This window comes from Alligator mississippiensis, chromosome 8 (genome assembly GCF_030867095.1).
Source record: "Alligator mississippiensis isolate rAllMis1 chromosome 8, rAllMis1, whole genome shotgun sequence".
Taxonomy (NCBI): Eukaryota; Metazoa; Chordata; order Crocodylia; family Alligatoridae; genus Alligator; species Alligator mississippiensis.
Window position 1 is genome coordinate 15,137,914 of NC_081831.1, and position 23,366 is coordinate 15,161,279.

Below are 23,366 nucleotides of genomic sequence, written 5' to 3' on the forward strand. Positions count from 1 at the left end.
GGGCTGAGCTCACTAGTTGATCGGAATGGGCTCCAGCTGGAGCCTCTGCTTTCATGCAGCTCAAGCCTGGGCAGGGGGCATAAGAGGAGGAGGGAGGCGTTACTGCTGCTACTCATCCCCTGTATTTTCTCAGGCCACTGAATTCAGCGGGACAGGGGGGAAGGAGGGCAAATGGTGATGGCGCTCTCCCCGAGGGCTCTGGAGACATGCAAAAAGCAGGAGCTCTGGCCAAAGCTTACACTGATTAGCTGGTAAGCTCAGAGCTTATGACCCATATGGTGCTCTGACATGAGATGCACTGACAAACAATGAGCACAGTTTACTGCACATGCACTGCAGCTGGAGAGGGTGTCGCTGCACCTCCTCACCACCACCCTGGATCTGCCCCATAACTATAAGGGATTTCAGAGCATTAACATCAGTATTTCTAAAAAAAATAGTAGTGTGTGTCATCCTTCATAAAACATCTGTGGCTTTTATAATATATGTAATTCTCAAACAATTGTAAATAAAATGCCACCAAGCAACACATTACTTTTGCTTAAGAACATGCTATATTACCCACATCAAAATGAAGACAACTGACTTGCTAATTATAGTTACCAGCATGAAACAACCAGTGTCCCCAGTATTAAATGACAATTCAGAAAACTTGTCACTGTAATGACTGAGGATTATCAGAAAAAAAACCCATGATTATTTATTAAGTACCAAGAAATTAAGAAGTAATTTTATCAAAGGAATAACTGCTTGATATTTTTAAAGCATTATCCCTTCTGTTTTTAAAATTAAGATGGCAGGTCTCTTTTTCTAAACTCCAGATGCACTTTTACAAAAATACCTTCAATAATAATTTATAGCTTATTTGCTTTGCTTTTTAAAACTCACCAGCTGCAGCTGATAGAGCTGGTTCAACATCGTCATATGCTGAGGATTAATTGGCGAGGTTAATAGTGCAGGGTTGAGACCAATGTTTTTTGCTGCAAACTGCAAAAGCTGTGCTTGAACCTGGGGACATGAGAATACAACATACATATATACATATGTATATACATACATATATGTATATGTACACACACACACACACACACACACACACACAGCATATCACTGCCTGCAATGAAGATGATCAGTAAGAGCCACAGATTAGGAACAAAATAGATTGACAATTAGGGTGTCACCAGTCTTAGGAGCTTTATATTAAATATAAAAACTTTAACAAGAGGGTAACATTACAAGCCTCAGATATTACCATGAAACTAACTTCTCTGAAAGATGCAGAAGTAAAGAAAATATAATGCTTTTTAATGGCTTTTCTATATTATAATCTGTGCTGGCTCATTCAACCATCTAGGCATTCTGTTAGCCAACTTCATTATTTAATGTTTTCTTCACACTGAAAATATTTCTACTCTGTGCAGTCTCATCACTATGAAACATAAATATACTATTTTCAGTAGTATGTAATTCAAGCTAACCTGAGGGGATAGAAACTGAGGCACTTGAGCACGAAGACTAGGCTGGGATGAGTTAAGAGGTTGCACTGGCGGTTGCTGCGGCTGTTGCATGGTCCTGGCTTGTGCTGCTCCGCTATTGCCAAACATACCCAGATTGCCACTTGGTATCTATAATATACAAGAAAGATGATCGCAGTTAAATATAACATTCCACAGACTCTGTGACAGTAATGTACCTGTGCTATTTTTTCTTTCAAAAACCACGACTGGCATCGACAAAGAAATGACCATATAATGCCTTCTATCTGTATGGGAGAAGTTTTATTGAAAATATTATTTAGAATTTGGCAATTAAGAGCACTTATATATGCAGTACAAGAGTTTTGTGCAGATGTTGGAATGGTACCAAAAAGCTGACTATTTTCCAAAATAAGTATGCGTGATTTTAGGATGTCATCTAAGGAATGAATGACAAAGTATTTGCCAACTATATTTGTGTGTACACGTGACAAGTCAGGAGAATGAAATTATTAAAACTCTAAAATCCCAAATGATTACATTACTGAAGAAATTTCTATTTGGCTCTAATACATCTTTACTTAATACAGTTCGAAATAGATGTGCTATCAGTGCAGTCATTGCTTTCCAAAGATGTGCCTTATGAGCTGTAGGTCCTGGACAGATATTGCCTCCAGGAAAGTAGTTAAGAAGACTCCATCATACTCAAGCTAACAATATTAAGTCAAAACCACTGTAGAAGGATACAGAATTTTATTGTGTAAAATCTTTTTCCTTTGCTGCTATTTCAGTTTAAATGGCAAAGCTATTTTCCTCATCATCAGGCACTGTACGACCTCACAATTACTTTGTTCATGATGAATATTCCTTTCACCCCTTGGTGAGGATCTGTATTTCCCCTCCTTTTTTCTCAGTCCCTCAAACACTCTTCTCACAAGGCAGATGAAAGATAGTTTCCTCCATGCTCTTTCGGTCACCTAGAGGTGCCCACTAATGATGTAGTAAGTTAAGAGTGCTTCCCCAGCAGTTGCAGTAGGACAAATGTGTGACCCTCCACCCTACCCAAACTGTATCATTAATGAATTAGCCAGTGAGGGCTAATTAGAAGAAAGATTCTGTTTTAAATAAATATTAGAACAATCAGCAGTCTCAGAAATAAAAAAACAATGTCAATTTTTGGTGGTTTAGTAAAATTTACCATATATGTGTGGCTGAAGTTCTTCTGTACTTCAAAGAACCTTGCTCAGTATAAGCCCATAGGGACAGGCAAATAAATACACAGATGCAGGTAAATTTCACATTAATGCTGATTATGCACTGTGGCCATTTAAGGGAAAGGTTTACAAAGCAGGTAGTTTCTTCTGGCATTTTATGCAAACATCTGTACTTAATTTCAGTTTATATCACCATTTCCAAAAGGGAAGAGACATCTCTCTAGCAGTGAGTTCGAGAGAGATGAAATTCAAATTGTGATCTCTCAGAACCTCCTTACCTGTCTAGAAGAATTCAAGTTTTGCATGCCCAGCCCTGAGGCAATCCCGCCCAGGGCCTGATTAGGGAGTGCACTGTTTGAAAGGGGGAGCTTCAGGCTTGGTGAAGGCAAAAATGGTGAAGTAGTGGGCTCTTCCACTAGGCCGCCATCCTGATTGGAGAAAGAAAGGGTGAGCTGTGTGCAGTGCCCACAAGTGGACAGAGCACAAACCAGTTTTCCCATGGAAATATAAAGGGGCATGGATGAACAAAAGATCAAAATAGTTTAAAAAGAAAAAAAAAGGCATGAGCAACAGGAAATGAAAAGTATGGGGTGGAAGGAAGAAGAAAAAGAGAAATAGGATTAAGGAATTGTTCTTTCTTTTTTTTTTTTTTTTTTTTTGCAAATGCACAAATTCATGTTCATTCTCAAACACCCACCCAGTATAAATAAAGAGTGGTGCCATGTTTCAAATCTGCTATCAACAAAGTAAAACAAATTTTCTGGCCTTGAAGGCAAAAAACCCCTGTGAATCCGACTGCTTTCACTTCCCCTATTCTCTCCTCTCTAGCAGCACAACAAATGAGGGTACAGGGGCAGCAAGTTTTAGAAAACTTGGTCTTTTCTCCAGTCTGTGGTACACTGTCAAACAGCACAAACGAGAGACAAGCACTTTGGAAAATGTGAAGCTAGGAAGGCCAGATGAGCTCATTTTACATGTTCTTTAACAGAATGTCATGGGATCACTAGTCTGGTTTCAGTTCCAAATCAGACCCCAGCTGTTCAAAAAGTATATTTGCCTCAATCCTCCTTCCCAACCCTGTTTCAACCGGATGGCAGGTTTGTAACCCAGTGCTACATTAACTTACTAATTTTCACAACTAAATTCTAGTATTTAGCAAATATACAGAACTTGGAAAAAACATAAAGACTAGTTATACTCTCTGTGTGTGGACTCCCTAGTTGTGTGACTGAAGTGCTGCCCCCTTCCCAAAGGCATAAAATCAATGCTTAGCAATAAGAAAGATGTCTGGTGTCTAGCATCACAAAAGGCAGCTGTAAGAAGAGGAGTGTAGAATTTATGCACAGTGTAATAGCTTACTTTGAGAAAGGAAAAAAAAGCTTTTTTTAGGGCTTAGTGAAACAAGTACAGAAACTGGCATATAACCCTCACCTAGACTGGTGTAGGGCTAGTCATTACAGTTGAGTACTTAGTTGCTAATATACTTTAATAGCTGGCTTATATGGTAGAAATCTGTGCCCTAATATATCCAATCAGTCAGAAAACTGCTAAATATTAAGAAACATCCTTTATCCATAAAATAAACCAATCCTTTAACCACACACCCAAATAAATGACCTAATACACTGTCATTTTCAGTAAACTATGTTATAAATTAATCCTGTAAAAATGTGTTTTCAATTGCTGCCTTTTGATGCAAAGAAAAAGTTATTTTATGATCAGCCAAACTGACACTTGACTTGGTGTTAGAATATCTTGAGGGGGATACTGACATTTTCTAATGATATCCCCAAGGCCTTTCAGCTCAAGATGTTTTACATTCTACTGGACATCAGTCACACTCCACAAACAACTGCAGCTTGCATGACAGTAACAGGTTCAAGGCTTTCTCCTCTCTAGATCACGGACATATGTTTGCAATCTTTTCTTTTTTTCTTGACCCTGTACTTGGGGAAGTTACTGTAGATTTGTGTATTCTTTCTTTTCGGTGCCAGCATCCCTTATACAAATAGAAGCCTAGCACAACTAGTATGGGCTGACAAAAAAAATATTACCAAAGAGACTGCCACACTTCCCTCCTCATTTAAAAAATGTCTAGTGAATAAAGTGCTGATAAAATGCATTAGAATGACTCCACTGGAGACTTACAGAACAAATTCAGCCTGGTTACTTATAGCAGCAGCTGCCCAGAACTTCCTCACTACCAAACTGAAGAAAATCTATTTCCTGGTTGTTCAGTAATCATACTCATTTGCCCCTGTAGTTTTTTTCCTGAGACTTCCAATGCAGCTGCCACATGTAATGTAAGCATTTAGCGTCTAGAACTGAGATCAACTTACATCAGTGATCAATAAGAACTTTTGGTAATTACCAATCTAGAATTGGCTGGATTTGTACTGATAACCTAAAGGTTTACAACTCATTACTAATCTCCAGGATCCAGTTCAAGCCTAATTCCCATCCCCAAGTCCATTTCTGATATTTTTTTAAGTAAGTGTTTTGTTCCCCTCCAATTTCAACCATGCCTCCTATCAACTTATCTGATTTATTTTATGCTTGGCCTACCAAAACCTCTGAAATAGAGTAAGTTTCTGAAAGGAGAGGAAAAGACTAAATTCCTAAGGATAGGTTAATAACCTTTCCATGTCTGTACAATGCAGAACCAACCCATAACTTGTGTTCCTCAGTAAAGATCATTACTTCTAATTCTTTGAAAATATCTGATAGAATTCTCAAGTCTCATGCACCACGTGAGACAAGAGAAATCATTTTACCCTGTGTTTTCAGGCCTCTGAGATACTGATAGCTCAGCACAAATTCCCTCACACTTCAGTGGTCACAGAGTAACAACGAGCACTATCTGATCCCAAAGAGCCTTCAAGAGTCCTGAGACTGCAAAAAAAGCCAAAGCTTTTTCCACAAGCCAATTATAAATGGGTAAGTAGACTATTTTTAAAAATGCAAATCCCATCCTCTTAAAGAAAGTAAAAATTTTACACCTATAAAACTGAACAGATATGGAAAGAAAAACCACATCAATCCTAAAGGTGGGTGTGTGAGAATCCGGCAAGATGGTATGCTCAAAGATGCAACTGTGACTTGCCTCACAGTATTTCCATTCTTGGAAACTAAGGAAGTTCAGTGAGGCTTGAGAGTAAAAACAATAAACACTTGAGAGTGATGATGTGTGAATGGATGGTGGAATGAAGGAAATGTACATACACACGCGCGCGCGTGTATGTGTGTGTGTGATAGGGTACGGTAAAAAAAAAATCTTAAAAAGTCGACAAATAATCATACAGGTGCAAACAAAGGTCCTCAAAAAGACAACTCCCCCCCCAAAAACCTGTCCAGCTCATTTGACTGACCCATTTGGAATGGGATGGCAAGAAGACTATATAAGGCTGAAGGAACTAGTTGACATTCATGTTAAAAAAACAGGTATTACTAATCTAGGCAATGAGGAAAGAGGTTCATGAAAGAAGCTCAAGGTGGAAACTGGGCATCAAGCCTTGTGATGTCAGAGGCTTTAATGAAAGAGGAACATTTGCACTGAAGAGGAGAATGAATTTGGAACAGACAATTTCACATGGTTTTATATATGCTCAAGAATACAGACATCACGGTGGAGACTTGGAACTGAGCAAGGACAGAAGATTAGTAGTGCAGATGGAACAGTGTAGGAGTGGGGATAAGGTGGCAAAAGGCGAACAAATGAGCCTTCCTGGATGTCAGTGAAGTTGACGGAGAAAGCTGACCACACAGGCTTGAAACTGATGCCATACGAAGCAAATGATGTCCAATCAATATCATATCTTCTGGCATTGCTTTCAAGGAAATGACTAAGCCAGGCTATTAGTTTTCTTCAATGTATCAACCTGTCTTCTGGCTATGTACACCCAATATTCCAAAAATTTCAAAAGAACTAGTTTTGTAATAACAAGCTGTCTGGCATAAATGCCAGGATCAAAGCTCAGGTATCCTGAAATGCAATGCCGTAAGTTGGCAAGACTTTCTTCTAGCAAAACCTTGACCATTAAGCTCTCAATGTGGGAAGCAGATGACTTGGCCCTTTGTAAGATGCATTCTGAACTTCACCAGCTGCGACAAAGAAAAACACTTGACTGGGATAGTTTAGTCAGGGCTGATTCTGCCTTTAGCAGGGGGTGAGGACTAGATGACGTCCTCTGGCCCTACTTTCTTATGATCTCTGGTGTTGAAAAAGTAAGTCAGAACAAAGTTTCAAGGCACATATTTGGTTACATAAGCTATTGCTATTCCAAAGAAAATGAGGAAGAGAGCACATCCAGCGTATAACATCACAATAAGACATTAAAGTTCTGGAAGTTACCACACCCAATAGAGGGCTGAGAAAGGATCTGAACAAGTTTTTCAAAGAAGTGGTAAGCAGCGATAGTACTGTGGCCCAAATCAGAGAGCCAAAGCTATGGGCCACAGTGCCCAAGTAAAAAGAGCTGACAGGCACACAAGCAATACAAGTATTTAGTAAGCTACTAAAGACTCAGAAAAATTAAACCAAAAGTATAGCCACTGAGGCTGCTTGTAGACATTAAAACAACAAAACAAAACAAAAAATGGGGCTTTACTTTAAACTTGGTGTGTTCCCATACCAAGCCTAGCACATGTCCAGAAGAGGCAGCATGTTAGTTGGACCTGGCTCACCCAACGTCTGTACAGTCCACGCACTTTAGTGGGGCTTTTTCGGCCCTTTCACCTAATAGGTGATTGACTCAGCTTAAATAAAAGTGCAAAGCCCCGCTGAAGTACCTGATCTATACAGATGCTGCGGAGCATGTGCTACTTGCTATATGTGCTACTTACTTTAGTAAAGCACTTTATTTTGGTTTTTTTTGTTAACATCTGCAAGCAGCCTACATTGACAAAACAATCAAAGACAGGGCTGAAGCAGAAATGGACTGAAGATCTCAGTTCAGTCATGGCAGGGGACTGGGTGACTTGACCACAAACAAGGAAGGACACCCTGGTTTGAACGATTTAGAAAATCTCTCAGGGGGAGGGAGGGTGGGACTCTTAAGCAGATGAGTTGCATGAAATCCAAGCATGAAAACAGGTAAATATATATTCTGGATTGGATCACAGTGGAATTTTCTCTTTGTTAAAGAAGAAATTGTGACAGATCATTCCTATACCGAGTTTTTACCTGCTGTATAAATATTGATATTTTACTACTTAGCACGTTATACTTAACACATTTTATATTATACATTAATGAAGCATATATCTGGCCTCCCTCTCTGGTAATGATGTAACTGCTCCTAGAAAGGAAATGGTTAATTGACATACATCACATTGTCTCACATACAACATGCCCCTGAACACACACCTGGTTTTTGAAAGGCAGAATGGAGGAAACATTTTTTTCCCCAGACTTATGGCTGCACAGAGCAGGGACAGAGCCTTAAGCTTCAGCTGACTTGCTCTCCTTTTCTTAACTAAAGCTGAACCCCTAGCTGTTCTTGAAGCCTAGTCTCCATGGATGGATATATGATTTTGAAAGTCTCACAGAAGATAGGAAGAAGAGACCAAGAGCAGCTAGCAGACAACAAAATTGCCCTAAGAAAGGTTAGCTTGATTAGTGGAACATCAAGACCATTAAAAAGGAGAGACAACCATTAACACCAATGGAGTGAAGGGCAATGAGCCATGAACTCAACTACCTCTCTCTCAACTGCCTAAATAGTAAAGCAACAGCTGCTGCACTGTAGAGCAGGAACCAAAGCCAGGTACCTCCGTCTCTGGCAGAAAATCAGCTTCCGCACTTAATACACACCCAGTAATTGTGGGGAGGGGGGTGATTTTTGGGGGAAAGGTTTGTGTTGTATGTGAGAAAATACAGTATGTATTAATTGTATATACATGATCATAGGAAAAATTATTTAATTAGCATATTAAGGCTTGCCACAAATAAATAGACAGTTGTTAAGAACCGATAATTATTTTAAGCTGAGGGATAGAGACTAGGAAGAAAGAAGAGCCAAGTGAGAAAGACATTCAAGAAAAGGGGAAGAATGATATAATAGACCCCATGCCATTTCTGATATGAAAGTAGGACTTGGAAGAACAAAGTGGCATTCTTAAAACAAGCCAGTGCTTTGCTAATATACATTCAGTGAGAGGAAAACTGCTATGACTCTAAACTGAAGCACTGAGACAAGGTTTCTGATGTGGAACTGAGGCAAGCTCAAAGCAGGTAAGGTTCCTTTGCAATTAATTTTACTTTACAATTTGAGTCTTGGTTTATAGCCAGCAGCATTTTTAGCCACAGTAACAGATGGTATAGTTCTGTACCTACAGTCATTTGTTAAATTTTTGTTTTGTTTTCTCATAATCAGACCTTCAGCAAAATGTTTGGACTCAAAAAAAGCAAAAATAGTATTAATGACCTACAATAGTTGCCAACATTTACCAATTGTTAAAATGTTGGACTGGAATGTGAAATAGCACATTCATTTTCTATTCACGATATAGGGAAATACTGCAGGATCTCAGATCCAGCCATCTTTCATGCAACATCTTTCTCAGAATCCCAACTTTTCAATTAAGACAACAATAGAAAAGAACTGCAATAGTACAGAAAGGTGCAAAGCTGAATGGTTCCTCGGACTAGTAGCACACTCCTTTTCATGTTTAAAGGGCTGGTTTTAATCTAGCCTGCATTAATAAGATTAGATGTCATGACAGCTCCCACCCTGTGAAGAGTCTATGTGAAATGAACCGCTTTTAGGACATTTGCTAGAATATACTAGTACCACATGCCACCCTCCCCGACCATGCCCTCTGCCCCAAGTTGGCACCTTTAATGGAGTTTCAAAGGGCTTAAGAAATACATGGGTGAGGAATCTGAACTAGTTTTTTTTCCTCAGTAGTTCCCCCAGAGGGGACTGAAGCATTGTGAATTTAATGGTGCCACCGTTTAAGAGAGCTACAGTCTACAGAACAGTTAACCCGTCCCTTTCCAGAGGTTGACAGCTCCCCAGAGGAGCTGTGAGAACGGACGTATTGTAGGCTTGGTTCAAGGAAGGGGCAAAAGGAAACCCTGATGATCATCTACCTTCAGTGCACCAGGTTCAACCTCTTTCCTGCCTCTTCCAGAAGCTCCTTATAAAGTTATGTTTTCACTTCTCCTCACATTCTTTCTTCTGTGCATTTCATATTTATGGCACCACCAAATATTGGGATCTCTCAGTAATTTTTTCTGGCACTGGCCAAAATGGCCATAGGCGAGTCTTAAAATCTATTTGTGGTCTTTTCTTGGCTCATTTATATTGGCACTGCAAGCAGTGTCCATAGACTCCTTGAACTTATTTACACATTTCTGTTTAGGGTTCTGTGCTCAGTGCCCTATCCATGTTCCTTATTTTTAGACTAGAACTTTCACTCAGATTTCTTTTTATGTAATATCCATCCCATGAAATTAGCTGACCTCAAGTCTCCAGACCTTCCTTCAATTGAATGCGCAGAGCCTTTAATTCTAGACTCTGCTCACTTTTCCAGGACAAATAAACTGGCCAATACCATAGGCATTACATTCACACAAGTAAAACAAAGAAAGAAAAGGAAAAATAACGTGACAAGACAGACACATCTGTAAGTTCATATCTATTTAGATGTCTGTGCTAGACACCAGAAATCTGTAGCTCTTTCTAAATTCCAACCTGTTTGTCTGTAATTATAACTCATATTTTTTAATTTACCTTGTCAAGGAAAGTGGGGCGGTCCATGGAAGACTCTTTGGAGATTGGTGGTGGGCGGCAGCCAAGGGGTTTGGTGACCATTCCATTATAATCGGTCACTCCCATTCCACGCTTGTCCATTTCCACCTTCTTTTCCAGCAGAGCACCTGCACAGAAATGAAGATAATAGGAGAGAAAAGGTGATGCAAAAGCAAAGCAAATATACAAACACTCCACAACCTAAAACAAAGCTAGAGATTATTTATATACCTATTTAAATCAATATTCAGTTTACATAGAAAACTAAAATACATTTTATCATTGAAAACATAACTGTGGGTTTGACGTACAATGTTAATTTAAATGGATCAGATCATTTCCTGACATGCCCTTAAAGAAGAAGACTTACTCATGGCCTGATCAAGATTCATATTGTTGCTTTTCAAGGCCTCTTCTGCTGGTTCTCTCTGTAAACAATAAAGATTTGGTTATAATTGTGCTTCAAGCGAAATGTAAACACATTTTACAGAACTCCAGGACAATTGGGAAGTTACATGAGTCTTTTAAGTCTTGGGTATAACACTGCCACTTATTACCATACTTATTTGATTCTAAGATGAGGTTTCTTCCCCCATTTAACATGGGGGGGAAAAAGCCCCTTGTCCTAGAATCAGGTATGAGGGCAGTGATGGGGCAGGTAGCTGCTGTAGCTCAGGTTCCAGCCCTTACCCAGGATTGGGGCTATAGCCACAGTTGCTGCCTGCCCTTTTGCCTACCCTGGACCTGCTACCTCTGCACCCTGTCATGTTGCCATTGCAGCTTCTTCCCCCCACCATTTCCCCACACTCCCATGTAGTCTCTGCTCCCTGACCTGCCCTTCTCCCATCACCCTTACCCTTGTTTTCACTGGCAGGCTCTGTCATGCTGCAACCTAGGGCACAGAGCATGGCCCCATGCAGTCAAGCGCAGCCTGCACAGCTGCTATGGGGGCTGGGCCTATGCTCAGTGCCCCAGGCTAGAATGGGGACAGAGCCTGCTGGTGTGAAGTAAAGGGTAAGAGGGGGGCAGGGAAGTGAAAGTGGGGAGTAGAGGCTAGGGAGGAAAGCGGGGAACAGAGGCAGGGCGGGAGAAGGGCAGGATAGGAAGCAGAGGCAAGCTGCTGGACATCCCCACACCACCAGCCCACCGCACTGCCTGCCTCCTTGTAATAATGGGGGGATGTATTAAAGATGACCCTCCGTTACTTAGGTTCTATACTGTACATGTAAAACTGTAACAAATTTTCCATGTATAAAATCTAATTATTGGGGGGCACATTTAATTCAGGGTTGTCTTAGATTTAGGTAAAGATGATAAGTGACATTTTTATACACAATTTTTCTGCTTTTGCAAATTATGATGAGTTTCACACACATCTTTGGCTTGTATCAATTGGCCAATTGCATATCTGCTCTAAAAATGTAAATAATTTCCTCCTTATATTTAAGTCTACAACTATTTTATAAATTTTCAAATCACTGCCAAACACCTGGCTCTCATAAACACATTACTCCCAATTTCATTTGTTTGGGAGAGGCTGGAGAAAAAGAAAAGGGTCTATTATAAGCTCAAACTAATACCCAAGTTTAAAAAAACAGAAACTTTTTAAAGTGCTGCTAGATTTGTCAAAGTTAAATATGTCACTTTTCACCCTTTCTGGAAGCTTCTGAAACGATATAGAAATAAATGGGCAAATGCAGTTAAAACTCCCAAACCTGATTTCCCTTTTCGGCAAGACCAATGATCGTATCTGCAATGCAAACGGTTAAAAATATATTTTCTCAGCTACAAAAACCAAGCCACAAGATAGGTTGGATAAGAATATTACTCACTGGGAAGCCCATGTCTGTGAGCTGTTTTATCAGACGGTTCATTATCCAGGCCTCATCTTGCTTGCTAGATGTCTTCATGCCCTGGGTAAATAAATTGGAAATACCATTAATTGTCTATTTTCCATATTCATAGCAGTGAGAGGCAGCCAAATCCACGGCAGGTTTCCCTTATTAATACTGCATGTTGCTTCAGGGTGCATTTGTACAATATTTATAACATATACATGAACCCCACAAACAGGATATAATTACACTTCTCTTTCCCCAGAGGACGTGACAAATTTTACCTCATCTGATCAGGTGTTGTAAAGAACTACTTACTACCTGATTTGCTGAGCAATAAACAAAGCTACCTTATCTCAGAATATCATTACTTCATTTCATTTCTCTGCGGGATAACACAATGGAGTCAGAATTTCTGAAATAGTATAAAGCTTCCTCAAAATACTCTAAAAATTGTATTTGCAAATGTAAAGATAAAAATCTGTCAGAGTCTATTCAGGCTAGTCACTGAACTGAAGAGCGAAATAGATATCTTTAGTAGAACTCTCAACAACCTTTTCCTCTAAAAACCTGATGTACAGCTCTCCAAATGATCAGACAACAAATAGACACCTACTAAAGGGGTTAGTCACAAAAATTGCAATACCTGATCAATCAATGGTCCATATAGCAGAATTGGCAGAGTAATTAAACAACCTTTGTATATACAAACTATATTCCTAACCCCTTTAGAGCAGAAGTTGTCTTATGTTTTGACATAAGGATTATTTTTTCTCATGTGATTAAAAAACAATCTTAACATAAATAGGGGTATTATTGTCCACCATGGGCCAGCTAATTTTTTCCTTTATTCTCACACTTGCAACACAAAGCAGATATTTTTGCTGGACTTTTCCTTGACAGTCCAAAGCCTAAGCAGATGTTCAGGAGGCTTCCACCATGATTTTGCCTTTTTTTTGGTAGTATTATGAACCTGTAGTATTAACAAGTTCATAATATACAGAAATTTGTAAGGCACAAAGGAAACAAATGATAAAAACCGAAATATCAGACATAAGAAAAAAGTAAGAAATCCCACCCATGGAAACATCCTGCAAATTCATCCATTCTAGGCACAACTCTACTGCTGGAATAGATTACAGCGACAGTGGAACAGATTACCATTAATGTGAAATGGGGAAACATTTTATTATCCACTGTTTAGTATTCTGGGGCTGGTAACTGGCAGCTTTTACTTTAGTTACCAGAACAAGTGTTCAGACATCCATTTCCCCACAATTACTGCACGCACATTCATCGTTCATAGAGAGAGGGAGAAAAAGAGAGAAAGAGGCTGCTTGTACACGTGACAGGGGTTTAGTCCCCTAAATTGAAATGGTGGGTTTTTAATTGCAACAATTAAAACCCACCATTTCAATTTAGGAGCTTTCCTCACTGTTATAGTGAGGGACCTGATCCTTTTTTCCCCCCTTGCAGAGCTGGTCCACCTCTCCCACAGCTGGGGGGGCGAGCTGCCGGCAGGTCGAGCAGCCGCTGAGCTGCGGGGAGGCCGGGCCTGCCCTCCGTGGTACTGGCACACCCTGGGGCTGCCTGGATGGGCTGCTAGCAGGTGGGTGCTGCTGCTGTGAAGGGAGGGTCTGGGGCCCCCTGCAGCTTACCCCCCAGCCACAGGAGAGGCAGGCAGGCTCCGTGGGCGCGTGGGGGGGGGAGGAGGGGGGCAGGAGGAAAAAAGGGACCAGGTCCCTTGCCGCTTAATTTTTTTCCTCTCAGCGGAGCCTGCCTGCACGAGCTGCTGCTGGGCCATGAAGCCCTTGAGTTGCGAAGGGGCCTGGTTCTTCCCTCTGTGGCAGCAGCACCCCCAGGGCACCCAGGTGGGGTGCTAGCTGCATGGGTGCTGCCCCAGCTTGCAGGCAGCACCCGCCAGATCCAACTCTGCCCCAAGCCCACGTGCTGGAAGCCCGCCAGATGCTGCTCCCCTCGCAGGCTCAGGGAAGAGTTGGATCCAGTGGATGCTGCTGGAGATATGTTTATAAAGAAAACATATAACATATGTTGCCAGAACTGCTGCACTCTAACCGTACCCATTTCCATAGCCGTTTTTTATCTTAGTCCTACCTTTGGAAGTCCTTTCTTCGGGGCATTCCCCCAGGAATTACAGGAGGAATTGCTCTCTTGTGAAGCAGTATTATTCCACATATCTCCTTCTTCATCTTCCCACTGACTAGTACTGAGATTCACTTCATCCCCACCACTGCCCCAGCCTTCTTGCATAGATTTTGAAGCTGGGAAGAAAGAAATACTTCTAGTAATTTTCTCTGTAGACTTTAAACCCTTAAGTTTACAGATACATTCATTCATACTGTATTCATTACCTTAGCAGCCAAACATTTTTCCAAGTAATACAGGTTCTTCAAAAAGCTTAACAAACATTAATCTTTAGTTCTCGTCCCATAAGTGGGAGAGAAGGGGTGAATAATAACAATAAAAAAAAATTATTATTATTATTGTGGGGAAAGTAGCAAAAAACGGTCTTGTTTTTATCCTGAAGACAGTGATATCTGTGTTAATTCCATTCTCTTAAGAAATATAGTTCCAAAGCCGTGCCCAGCCACTAAACATACATATTATCTCCTCCTCTTGTGGATCTTAGCCTTCTAGCTAACACTCTTATCCCTGAGAAACACAGTTGAAAATAGTGGCTACAGCTATGTGCCGCTGCTATTTGTCCCTGGAGAAACACACTCCAGGGAGCTCATCTGGAGGCTCCCACTAAGTTTACCTGCTTTTCATCTAGTTAGTGACTAGATCGACATAGCTGTTCACATTTTATGAGTGAGATAAGAATTAAGCACATTTGTGTTTGAGCTTACAGTTCCCCCTTCTGTATATCTTTAGCAGATTATTCATAATTGTGTACCAAGGATACATATATATTCAATACCCAATAACTTTGAATCCTAGTGTAAAAATACTATGACATTTTCTAAATCACAGTTGAAACTAAAAAACATCTTAACTGGACAAAGATATGGGAACCAAATATTACTGAAAAATGCATGCTGACTATACCTCCCACTTTCTATCCCGCTCCCCATTCAAAATAACACTAATGCATGCATTTACCTGGTTTGCACAGTGCTGGGGCAGCAGCTGGAGCACTTGTTCTTCCATATGTCCCTGCCGACTCGGCAGAATTATCTCCCCACCCCGCACCACTGCTGGGGGGTTTCCCCCATGCTGAAGTGCCATTATCAACTGCAGCAGAAGGGGATGAGGGCTCTCCCCAAGAAGCGTCAGTCTTTGTGTGGACAGCAGGCATCTCTCCCCAGCCTGCTAAAACAGGAAGAGAGGGGGGAAGGGGAAAAAAATAAATCAAACTGAGAGAAAACAGAAAAGAAATAGAAGAACCACAACAGTTTCCTTTTCTGAATACATTTCCAGCTACATCTATCATTAAAATGGCTTTTTTTGTTGAGAGCATAAAGCAGCAGGGCAGACACAATGGATTTAATTAGGCATGTAAAAAAATCCATTTGACTTGCTGTCAAATTTCTTTTTCTTAATTGAACTTCATGATATGCATTTGTCAAGACTGAATCATTTTTACCAACTGCATTTAGGCAGATGGGCAGGCAAGTTTATCCACACGGCTTTACAAATGGCCCTGATCTGGAGGTACCAAACCCCTTCAAAGAAAAGCCAGCTCCTTAAGCAGCACCTGAATTGAGACATTAATCTCGGACAGTAAGTGTAGGGGTTTGGGCGATCCCACGCTCCACTAGATAAATTTACAGAACACTGAAAATGTACACAACCAGGACTACAACTGAACTGAAAGGTTTCTGTGATATTAATTTAAGTTCTTTTTTATTCCCCAATTTGCAGATGGTTACAATTGCTTTCATAAACCTTAAGTACTAAAATACTTGAATCTTTTCTGACCACCTCTAATAAGATGATATATTTCATAATCATTTCATCATTTTTATGGGATTCCTCCAATCCCCAAGGCTCTCTAAGGAAATCAATATCCTTCAATATCAGAGATAGATACACCTGAAGTTAGAATCTAGTCCAAACCAGGTAGGGAGGCTGCAGATTCAAGGCACTATTGCCATATATTTTTCATGTTATGTAGTACCTTACATCTGTCAAGAGATGACTTCGTCGCTGCACCTTGGCTTCGGTATATCACTTAGTCAAATTCATCTCACGTTAATTTTACCACTAAGCTTTAGAGGAGGCTTTTCCTCAAGTAAAAATTACTCATGTCCATTACTTGTTACTCATTTGTTTCAGTGTTCTTGAGCTTGGTGATTAAGAACCAAACTTTGAAAGTCTTGCCTAGTAACCAATACAAAATGTAGGTAGACAACATATACAGATGCTCCTAAAAGACTCAACTGCTTAAGCAAGTTTCCCAAAAGATATATTGAGTGACACTTGAAATCCAGCTCTGATTTTTTTTAAAGTCAAAGTAAAAAGCGCACACACCAGACTAGATAACAAGTGATACATTACAGAGAAACTGAAGTTCTTGCAGTGAACTGAAACTGAAGTACATGCTCTATAGCAATTACAAAATAATTACACCACATGACAAGATATATCTCAGAAGGTATCACACAGTTCAACATTTGACCATCAGTTTTAAAAATGTACTACATATAGGCTCTTATTCAATTCAAGAAAACCTGTGCTCTTCCATTCAGATATGGACATGAGTACTGGTATACATATTTTTAAAAGAACTAGCCCCACTGCCAAAAGGTGATGCGCCTCCTGACAAATGACAAAATAAAAACAGCTCTGATGAGAATAGTTCTGGTCTAGCTGCTAAAATGCCAAAGAATATTCCTGCTTTTAATTTTCACAATATGAAAGACAACTCTATATTTTATTGCAATATTTTTCCTTTTTTAGATGTCCTAATTAAGGGGACTTTTGAAAAAAAAAATTAAAGACTTTTAAACAGCAGATGCATCAATTTCTGCACTAATGGAGAGCTATAGAAGAAAAGACACTGGCCCTTCTTGAGGCAGAATTTTATTGCATGCAGTTTATCTTTTTAAGTTGCACATAGGTTATGTAGTAAGAACTTACCAAGCAGCTCTACGCTTGCAGGTAGCCCCTATGGGCCTTTCTGAAGGGGACAATCAGCCTACCTCAGTTACCAGAGAGACGTCTTTGCAAGGTCAAGCTACATGCTGCTTGGTACTTGTACTCATGTAACAGGCATGGTGTGGATATGCCACAGGCAGCATACATCACTCCATTCACAATCTGGCTACTGACCAGCACAACAGCAAGACTGAGTGCTTGGATAAGGTGTTTCAGATACTTCATGTACTACTCCAGCGTTAAAAAAAATCTTGGAAGATAAAAGTCCTATTTTGCAAAACAATTACATTTTGTTCTCTTGAGTAATATATTTAGCTATCACAAAATGATACAATTTAAAACACGAACGAGGTACAGTATAGTAAACTAAAACTATACTACTAGGAAAAAATACCTTCCTCTACTCGCAGACTTTTTACTCTCCATTACAAAATATATTGTAATTGCCCAGTTGTGCTCAAGACAAAACACTGATTTAATCATATTTACTACAACTCCAATAAAAAAAATCATATCATCAATGGCTGCTTTCAGATGTGGGGAAAAAAACCCTGTGCTTTACTTTCAGCTTGGTGTGACCCAGGAACCGATTCAATCACCTATTAGATAAAAGTGCCACAAAGCCCTGCTGAAGTGCGCGATCTATACAGATGCTGGGAGAGCCAGGTCAAACTGCTGCATTTCCTCTTCTGGTAGAGTGATGTGTTGTTTTTTCCCCCCACATCTGTCAGCGGCCAATAAATGTAAACGAGATGCCTTCGTAATTTTTCCTTTCATGGAATTTGTAACTTCTTTTCATTTTTAAACCAAAGTTACTGTGTTCCAAAAACGGTACATTTTTCATATTAGATTTGCATACAAACATTTATGAACAAAGCCTTTTAACAATGTTTTTTTTGCTCAGCATCTCAGCTAAAATATTTACTTAAGTTTTTGCTTGTGATTGTACCTGGCCTTTATTTTAACTTATTTGACGGTAGCAGAATGTCTATTTCAAAACCTTTCTTCCTCTGCTCAAGATAACCTCAAAAACAACTGAGAAAAGGAAACAAAGTACATTTGCACATAGGTAAAAATTTATTATTTTGTATTTACATTCATTCCTATGTGTAGGGACGTACTTCATTCATGATTTTGCTAATTTTGTGGAAATCACAAAATCCAGAATTGTTCACGAAATCCTCAGAATCAAGAATGCCAAAAAAATACAATGCTGATTCCCCAGGGGGAACCAGCAGTCCTTGCTGTGGGACAGGAAAGCACTGTCTGGTAGGGCAGCATGAAGGGCAGAAGACAAGATGGTGGGTGCCTCCTTGTCCCATCCCACCAGGGCTTCTCGGCCAATCAGCAGCAAAGGGTGGGACCGCAGCAAAATGACCATGGAATTAGAACGTTACACTGTAATCAACCCGTGAAAATTGGTAAGTACCCCCATGATTTAGGTAAACCCCTACCTACGTGCGCATAGTCTATGTTGGAAAATATAATTAGTTCAACCCCCAAATTTAACCTCAGAACACAAATGCTATTATTTTAATAATAATAATTATTAGTTTGTTGAATAAAAACTCCAAGAGATTAGATCTCTTGGTGCTATTTACTCTAAATGCAGTAGCACTGATTAATGACTACAGAACTGTAATATGACTCATTCTGTGTTAAGTGGTTTAAGTGTGCTGAACAGTACAATGTTATGTAAATTATTACGACCAAGGAAGCTGCCCTTTACTAAGATATTATAAATAATTCCATAAAAACAAAATGTATTAAAATTCAGATTTCAAAGCTCCCTCAACAGATCAAATTAAACAGAAAATTAGCAGAATAGCTAAAAATTATGGCTGGCCAGGGAAAGTGAGTTTATGTGCTGCTAACTACTAACCTCTAGAAAAGCTGAAGTAAGTATTAATAATCAGAACAAAACAGTAGGGAATATTTGGTGCATTTTATTTTCTCAAAGCTAAGTACAGAATTGTCAATGCTGTTACTTCTGTACCAACACTCTGGGCCTGGACACAACTATTTAACTTTAAGGACTTTAAAGATGCCAGGGATGACTGTGGTCCTAATCCTTCTGTGGCCATGCACTATGTCTTCCTGAGACCAGGGTGACCCCAGCCAGGAGAAGGCACTGGCGGCAGCTGCTCCTGCCCCTCTCATAGACCAGGAAGGGAAAGGAGGAGTAGTCACCAGCCGCTCCCTGGTGTAAGCAGGAGGCACGAGGCCTTGCCCTGCCCTCTGCTTGGCTCTCCAACACCAGGAGTTGAGTGGAGCCTGCAGTGCTGCAAGCCCTCTGCCCACTTCTCACACTGAAGTACCCAGAGTGAGAAGAAGGCTGGGGGCTTTGGGTTGCTGCTCTCATCCCCCACTGGACTGGTCCAGAAGGGGAGGGGAACAGCCACTGCTCTCTACCTCTTCTCCAAACTGGGCAGTCCCTAGTTTCAGGAAGAGGTGGTGATTTTACCAGCTCCCATCAGCCTCCCCTTGCCTTCAGTGCTGCCCAACTGGACAGCTATTTAAAAGCCTGCAGGGTTGGGAGGTGCATTTGGGGAGAGCCTGCAAGTCCAGACCCGAGCCCTGGTGGCTTCCCCTTGCCACCCTGGTAACTGTGCGGTGTGAGCAGCAAGGGTAAGCCAGAGGGGCCTGGGAACTGAGTGTGGGAAGGCTCACCCCAAGGAAACAGGCAAAGCACCTGCCTACTCCTAACACCAGAGTCCCAGGTGTGTAGAACAGCAGGGTCTTTGTCACAGCACTTGATCTTCTCAGCTCCTGGTGCCCAGGAGCCGAGTGAAAAGAGCAGCATTACCAGCTGCCTGCTTCTCACACTGGAGTAGCAGGCAGGGGCTTTTTCCTGTTATTCCAGCCCTCCCAGGTACAGAACTGGAGCAGCCTCCCAAGCTGGGGTCACCCCGGGATTGGGAAAGTGCAAGGAAGAGAGGAGATGGGGTGGTTGCAGACAATGTCTGCACTGCTCCCTCTCCCAGAATCATTCTAAAGCAAATCCCAGGAAGTCATTCTCCCGTTGTACTCGGCCTTGGGGAGGCTGCTGCTGGAGTACTGCATCCAGTTTTGGGCTCCACAATTCAAAAAGGATGTGGAGAAGCTTGAGAGAGTCCAAAGAAGAGCCACGCGCATGATCAGAGGTCAGGAAAACAGACCTTACGACGACAGGCTGAGTGAGAGCCATGGGACTCTTCAATCCGGAAAAGTGCAGGCTCAGGGGTGATCTGGTGGCCACCTATAAGTTTATCAGGGGTGTTCACCAGGATCTGGGGGAATAATTGTTCACCAGAGCCCCCCAAGGGATGACAAGGTCGAACGGTTATAAACTCCTGCGAGACCATTTCAGGCTGGACATAAGGAAGAATTTCTTCGCTGTCCGAGCCCCAAGGTTTGGAATAGCTTGCCATCGGAGGTGGTTCGAGCACCTACTCTGAACATCCTCAAGAGAAAATTGTGTTTATCTTGCTGGGATCCTGTGACCCTCAGCTGACTTCCTGCCCCTAGGGCAGGGGGCTGATCTTCCGAGGTCTCTTCCAGCCCTAATGTCTATGAAATCTATAGTGTCTATGAAATCATTTCTAGCGGCAGAAATTTTCTGCTGCTAGAAATGAACATTTGTACATGGCCTCTATCTGCCCAGGCCAAGCATTTTCCTACTGAGTAGGTAAGGCTCTCCAGTACTACTCATCTCTTTCTTAATGAGGTAGCCTATAAAATGTGTTAAAATAGGGTACATGGAAATTAAATGCTTTATGAAGTTTTGCCAGGCTGTATTTGAAAGGCTGCGCTAGTAACATACCAGTAATAACTTAAACCAGTGTTTCTCAACCAGTGAGTCGCAACCCAAAAGTGGGTCACAAGAGTATTTGAAAGGGTCGTGAGCAGGTCCCCAGAAAAACCTGTGAAAGCGTGGGTTTCCCCTTGCAAGCTAGCAGAGTTCCAGCCTGCAAGCAGCTGCTTAGGATAGTTGGAGGCAGCAGGTGCATGCGAGTCTGCACGTGCAGATGCACACGGCCAGCATAAAGTTAGGTTGGGTAATGGGAGCAGCTCCAGCCACTGGATGCAGGTAAGTATGGGGCTTGCCCAGCAGCATGGGGAAGTGCCCATACACGCAGGGGCCTGCACTCACTGCTCATGCTCTCGCCCAAGTGGGATGGAGACAGCTGGGGAGCCCCTCTGGCAGGGCTGGGCAGGGCAGGGGACTGCGGATTGGGAATGAAGGGCACCAGCATGGTTTGGGGGAGGGAAGGGAACGGCAGGGAGCTGTGGCTTGGGGATGAGGGGCGCCAGCAGGGCCCAGGTGGCAGGAGGCTGTGGGTTGGGCACTGGCAGGGTGAGGGGGGCATGGGTCCTGATAAACCATCAATCTTGGCAAATGTGTCCCAAAATGAAAAAGGTTGAGAACCACTGGCTTAAACTATTTATATCATTTTGATCGTTTTCTACATGTCTGCTTAAAGGAAACTTCAGTTTGTACGGTTTTTTTAAATAAGATACAGCAAGTTTCTTGAAACAAAATCTCTAGGCAACCAGAGATCAGTTTAAAAAAAAAAATAGAGGACATTCAGTTAAAGTGTCTTTCCAACTACAACAGGGCTGCCCAACTTCTAAGTAATGTCCCTTCTTCTCTCCACACTCCCCTAGCATCTTAGTCCCCACTCTCAGCTCCCCCGCTGCATGGAAGAGTGGCCACAGGCTCTGCCACGTACCACACCTCAACCGAGATGGGGTCAGAAGGTGGAAGCCAGGGGACAAAGGAGTCTGGAGACCCCCAGCGGTTGGTGCAGCCACAGCAATGGAGGGAGCAGAAGCCGAGTGGGAACCCAGGGGCTACAAATTAATCCCTTGCGGGTGGCACTTTTTGGACAGTCCTGCTCTACAAGAAAGCATCTGCTGATGCATGCAGCCATTCTTTTAATGCTACAAATCAGGAAAATCAAGGAACACAGTGATTCTAGTAAGGAATAAGTACATCAGACACAGCAGAATTTATTTTCAGAAATAAAACAACTAGGTCTCAGCCAAAAAAGTAAGCCACACCTTGATAACCAAGAGGAAAATATATACTTGCTTAACTATGGCAGGAGACAGCTAAGTGCCCTATGATAAATGGTGATTTTTCTTTTAATCTATCTTGTCCATGAAAAGCAAGAGATAGGACTGCACACAGGTTACTAAAAAGCAGGGGTGGGGGTGGAGGGTGGGTTAGAACAGGTGGGGAAAAACAGATTATGTAGAAAAATTAGATTTCTTTTCAGGGATGTTGGGAGGTTAGCAGCTCTGGACAGCTACTTACCTTGCACTCCCCAATGCAGAGAGTCAGATAACCTCCAGTACAGGTGCAATGGAAGGAAGGGTCTCCTGCACTTCTTTCCATTCTAACATACCTATAGGAACACTGGAATGGCTACATGGATCGGACTACCTAGTCTGGTATTGTCTCCACTAGATGCTGACAAGGAAACAGGCAGGAACAAGCATATTTATTGTGTTAAATATCATTTTATTTTCTTGCAACATAAAAAAATCCTTAGTGTCTTGATCAAGTGTACATTAATATGTTTCCATCAACCTTCATCTTTTTAGTTACTGTATTCAAAGTATTTTGAAGTTTTTTGGAGAATGGGCCACTAAATAATAAAATTCAGTGTCATATAAAACACTGGTAGTCTACCATCCCTTCATTGCACAGGTAACTTAATTCTGTAACAGGTAAATAATGGGTACAACTAGTAGTGCTCCCAGCAGTTAAGGCTGCCTACCCTTCACATCAGAATTCCCTATTGTTGTTTAGAACGCTGTCAATCAAAATGCATACAACTAAAATGTATTTCTAACTGTTTTTCTGATCTCCAGGTTTGGACCATAACCTTGAAATTTGACAAAGGCATCTTTTCCTGTCCCCATGAACATGTATATATTCAAATTTGACAGCCTTTGAAAATGCTTTAGATTTGGTACTAA

The 23,366-nt window shown here is 41.3% G+C and overlaps 1 protein-coding gene across 8 annotated transcripts in view; it reads right to left on the reverse strand.

Moving 5' to 3' along the window:
* Nucleotides 1–23,366, reverse strand: part of TNRC6C (trinucleotide repeat containing adaptor 6C) — a 619,746-nt gene that overhangs the window by 23,553 nt on the left and 572,827 nt on the right. For 6 of the 8 annotated variants that reach the window (XM_059732172.1, XM_059732173.1, XM_059732171.1 and 3 more), the window contains 8 exons: nt 15,402–15,611; nt 14,394–14,560; nt 12,276–12,356; nt 10,814–10,871; nt 10,426–10,571; nt 2,968–3,117; nt 1,479–1,625; nt 889–1,008 (listed from right to left, as the gene is read on the reverse strand). In XM_059732172.1, coding sequence (XP_059588155.1) covers nt 889–1,008; nt 1,479–1,625; nt 2,968–3,117; nt 10,426–10,571; nt 10,814–10,871; nt 12,276–12,356; nt 14,394–14,560; nt 15,402–15,611 — 1,079 coding nt within the window. The remainder of the gene's footprint in view (nt 1–888; nt 1,009–1,478; nt 1,626–2,967; nt 3,118–10,425; nt 10,572–10,813; nt 10,872–12,275; nt 12,357–14,393; nt 14,561–15,401; nt 15,612–23,366) is intronic. The other 2 variants (XM_019494291.2, XM_059732174.1) reach the window with 2 other exon arrangements.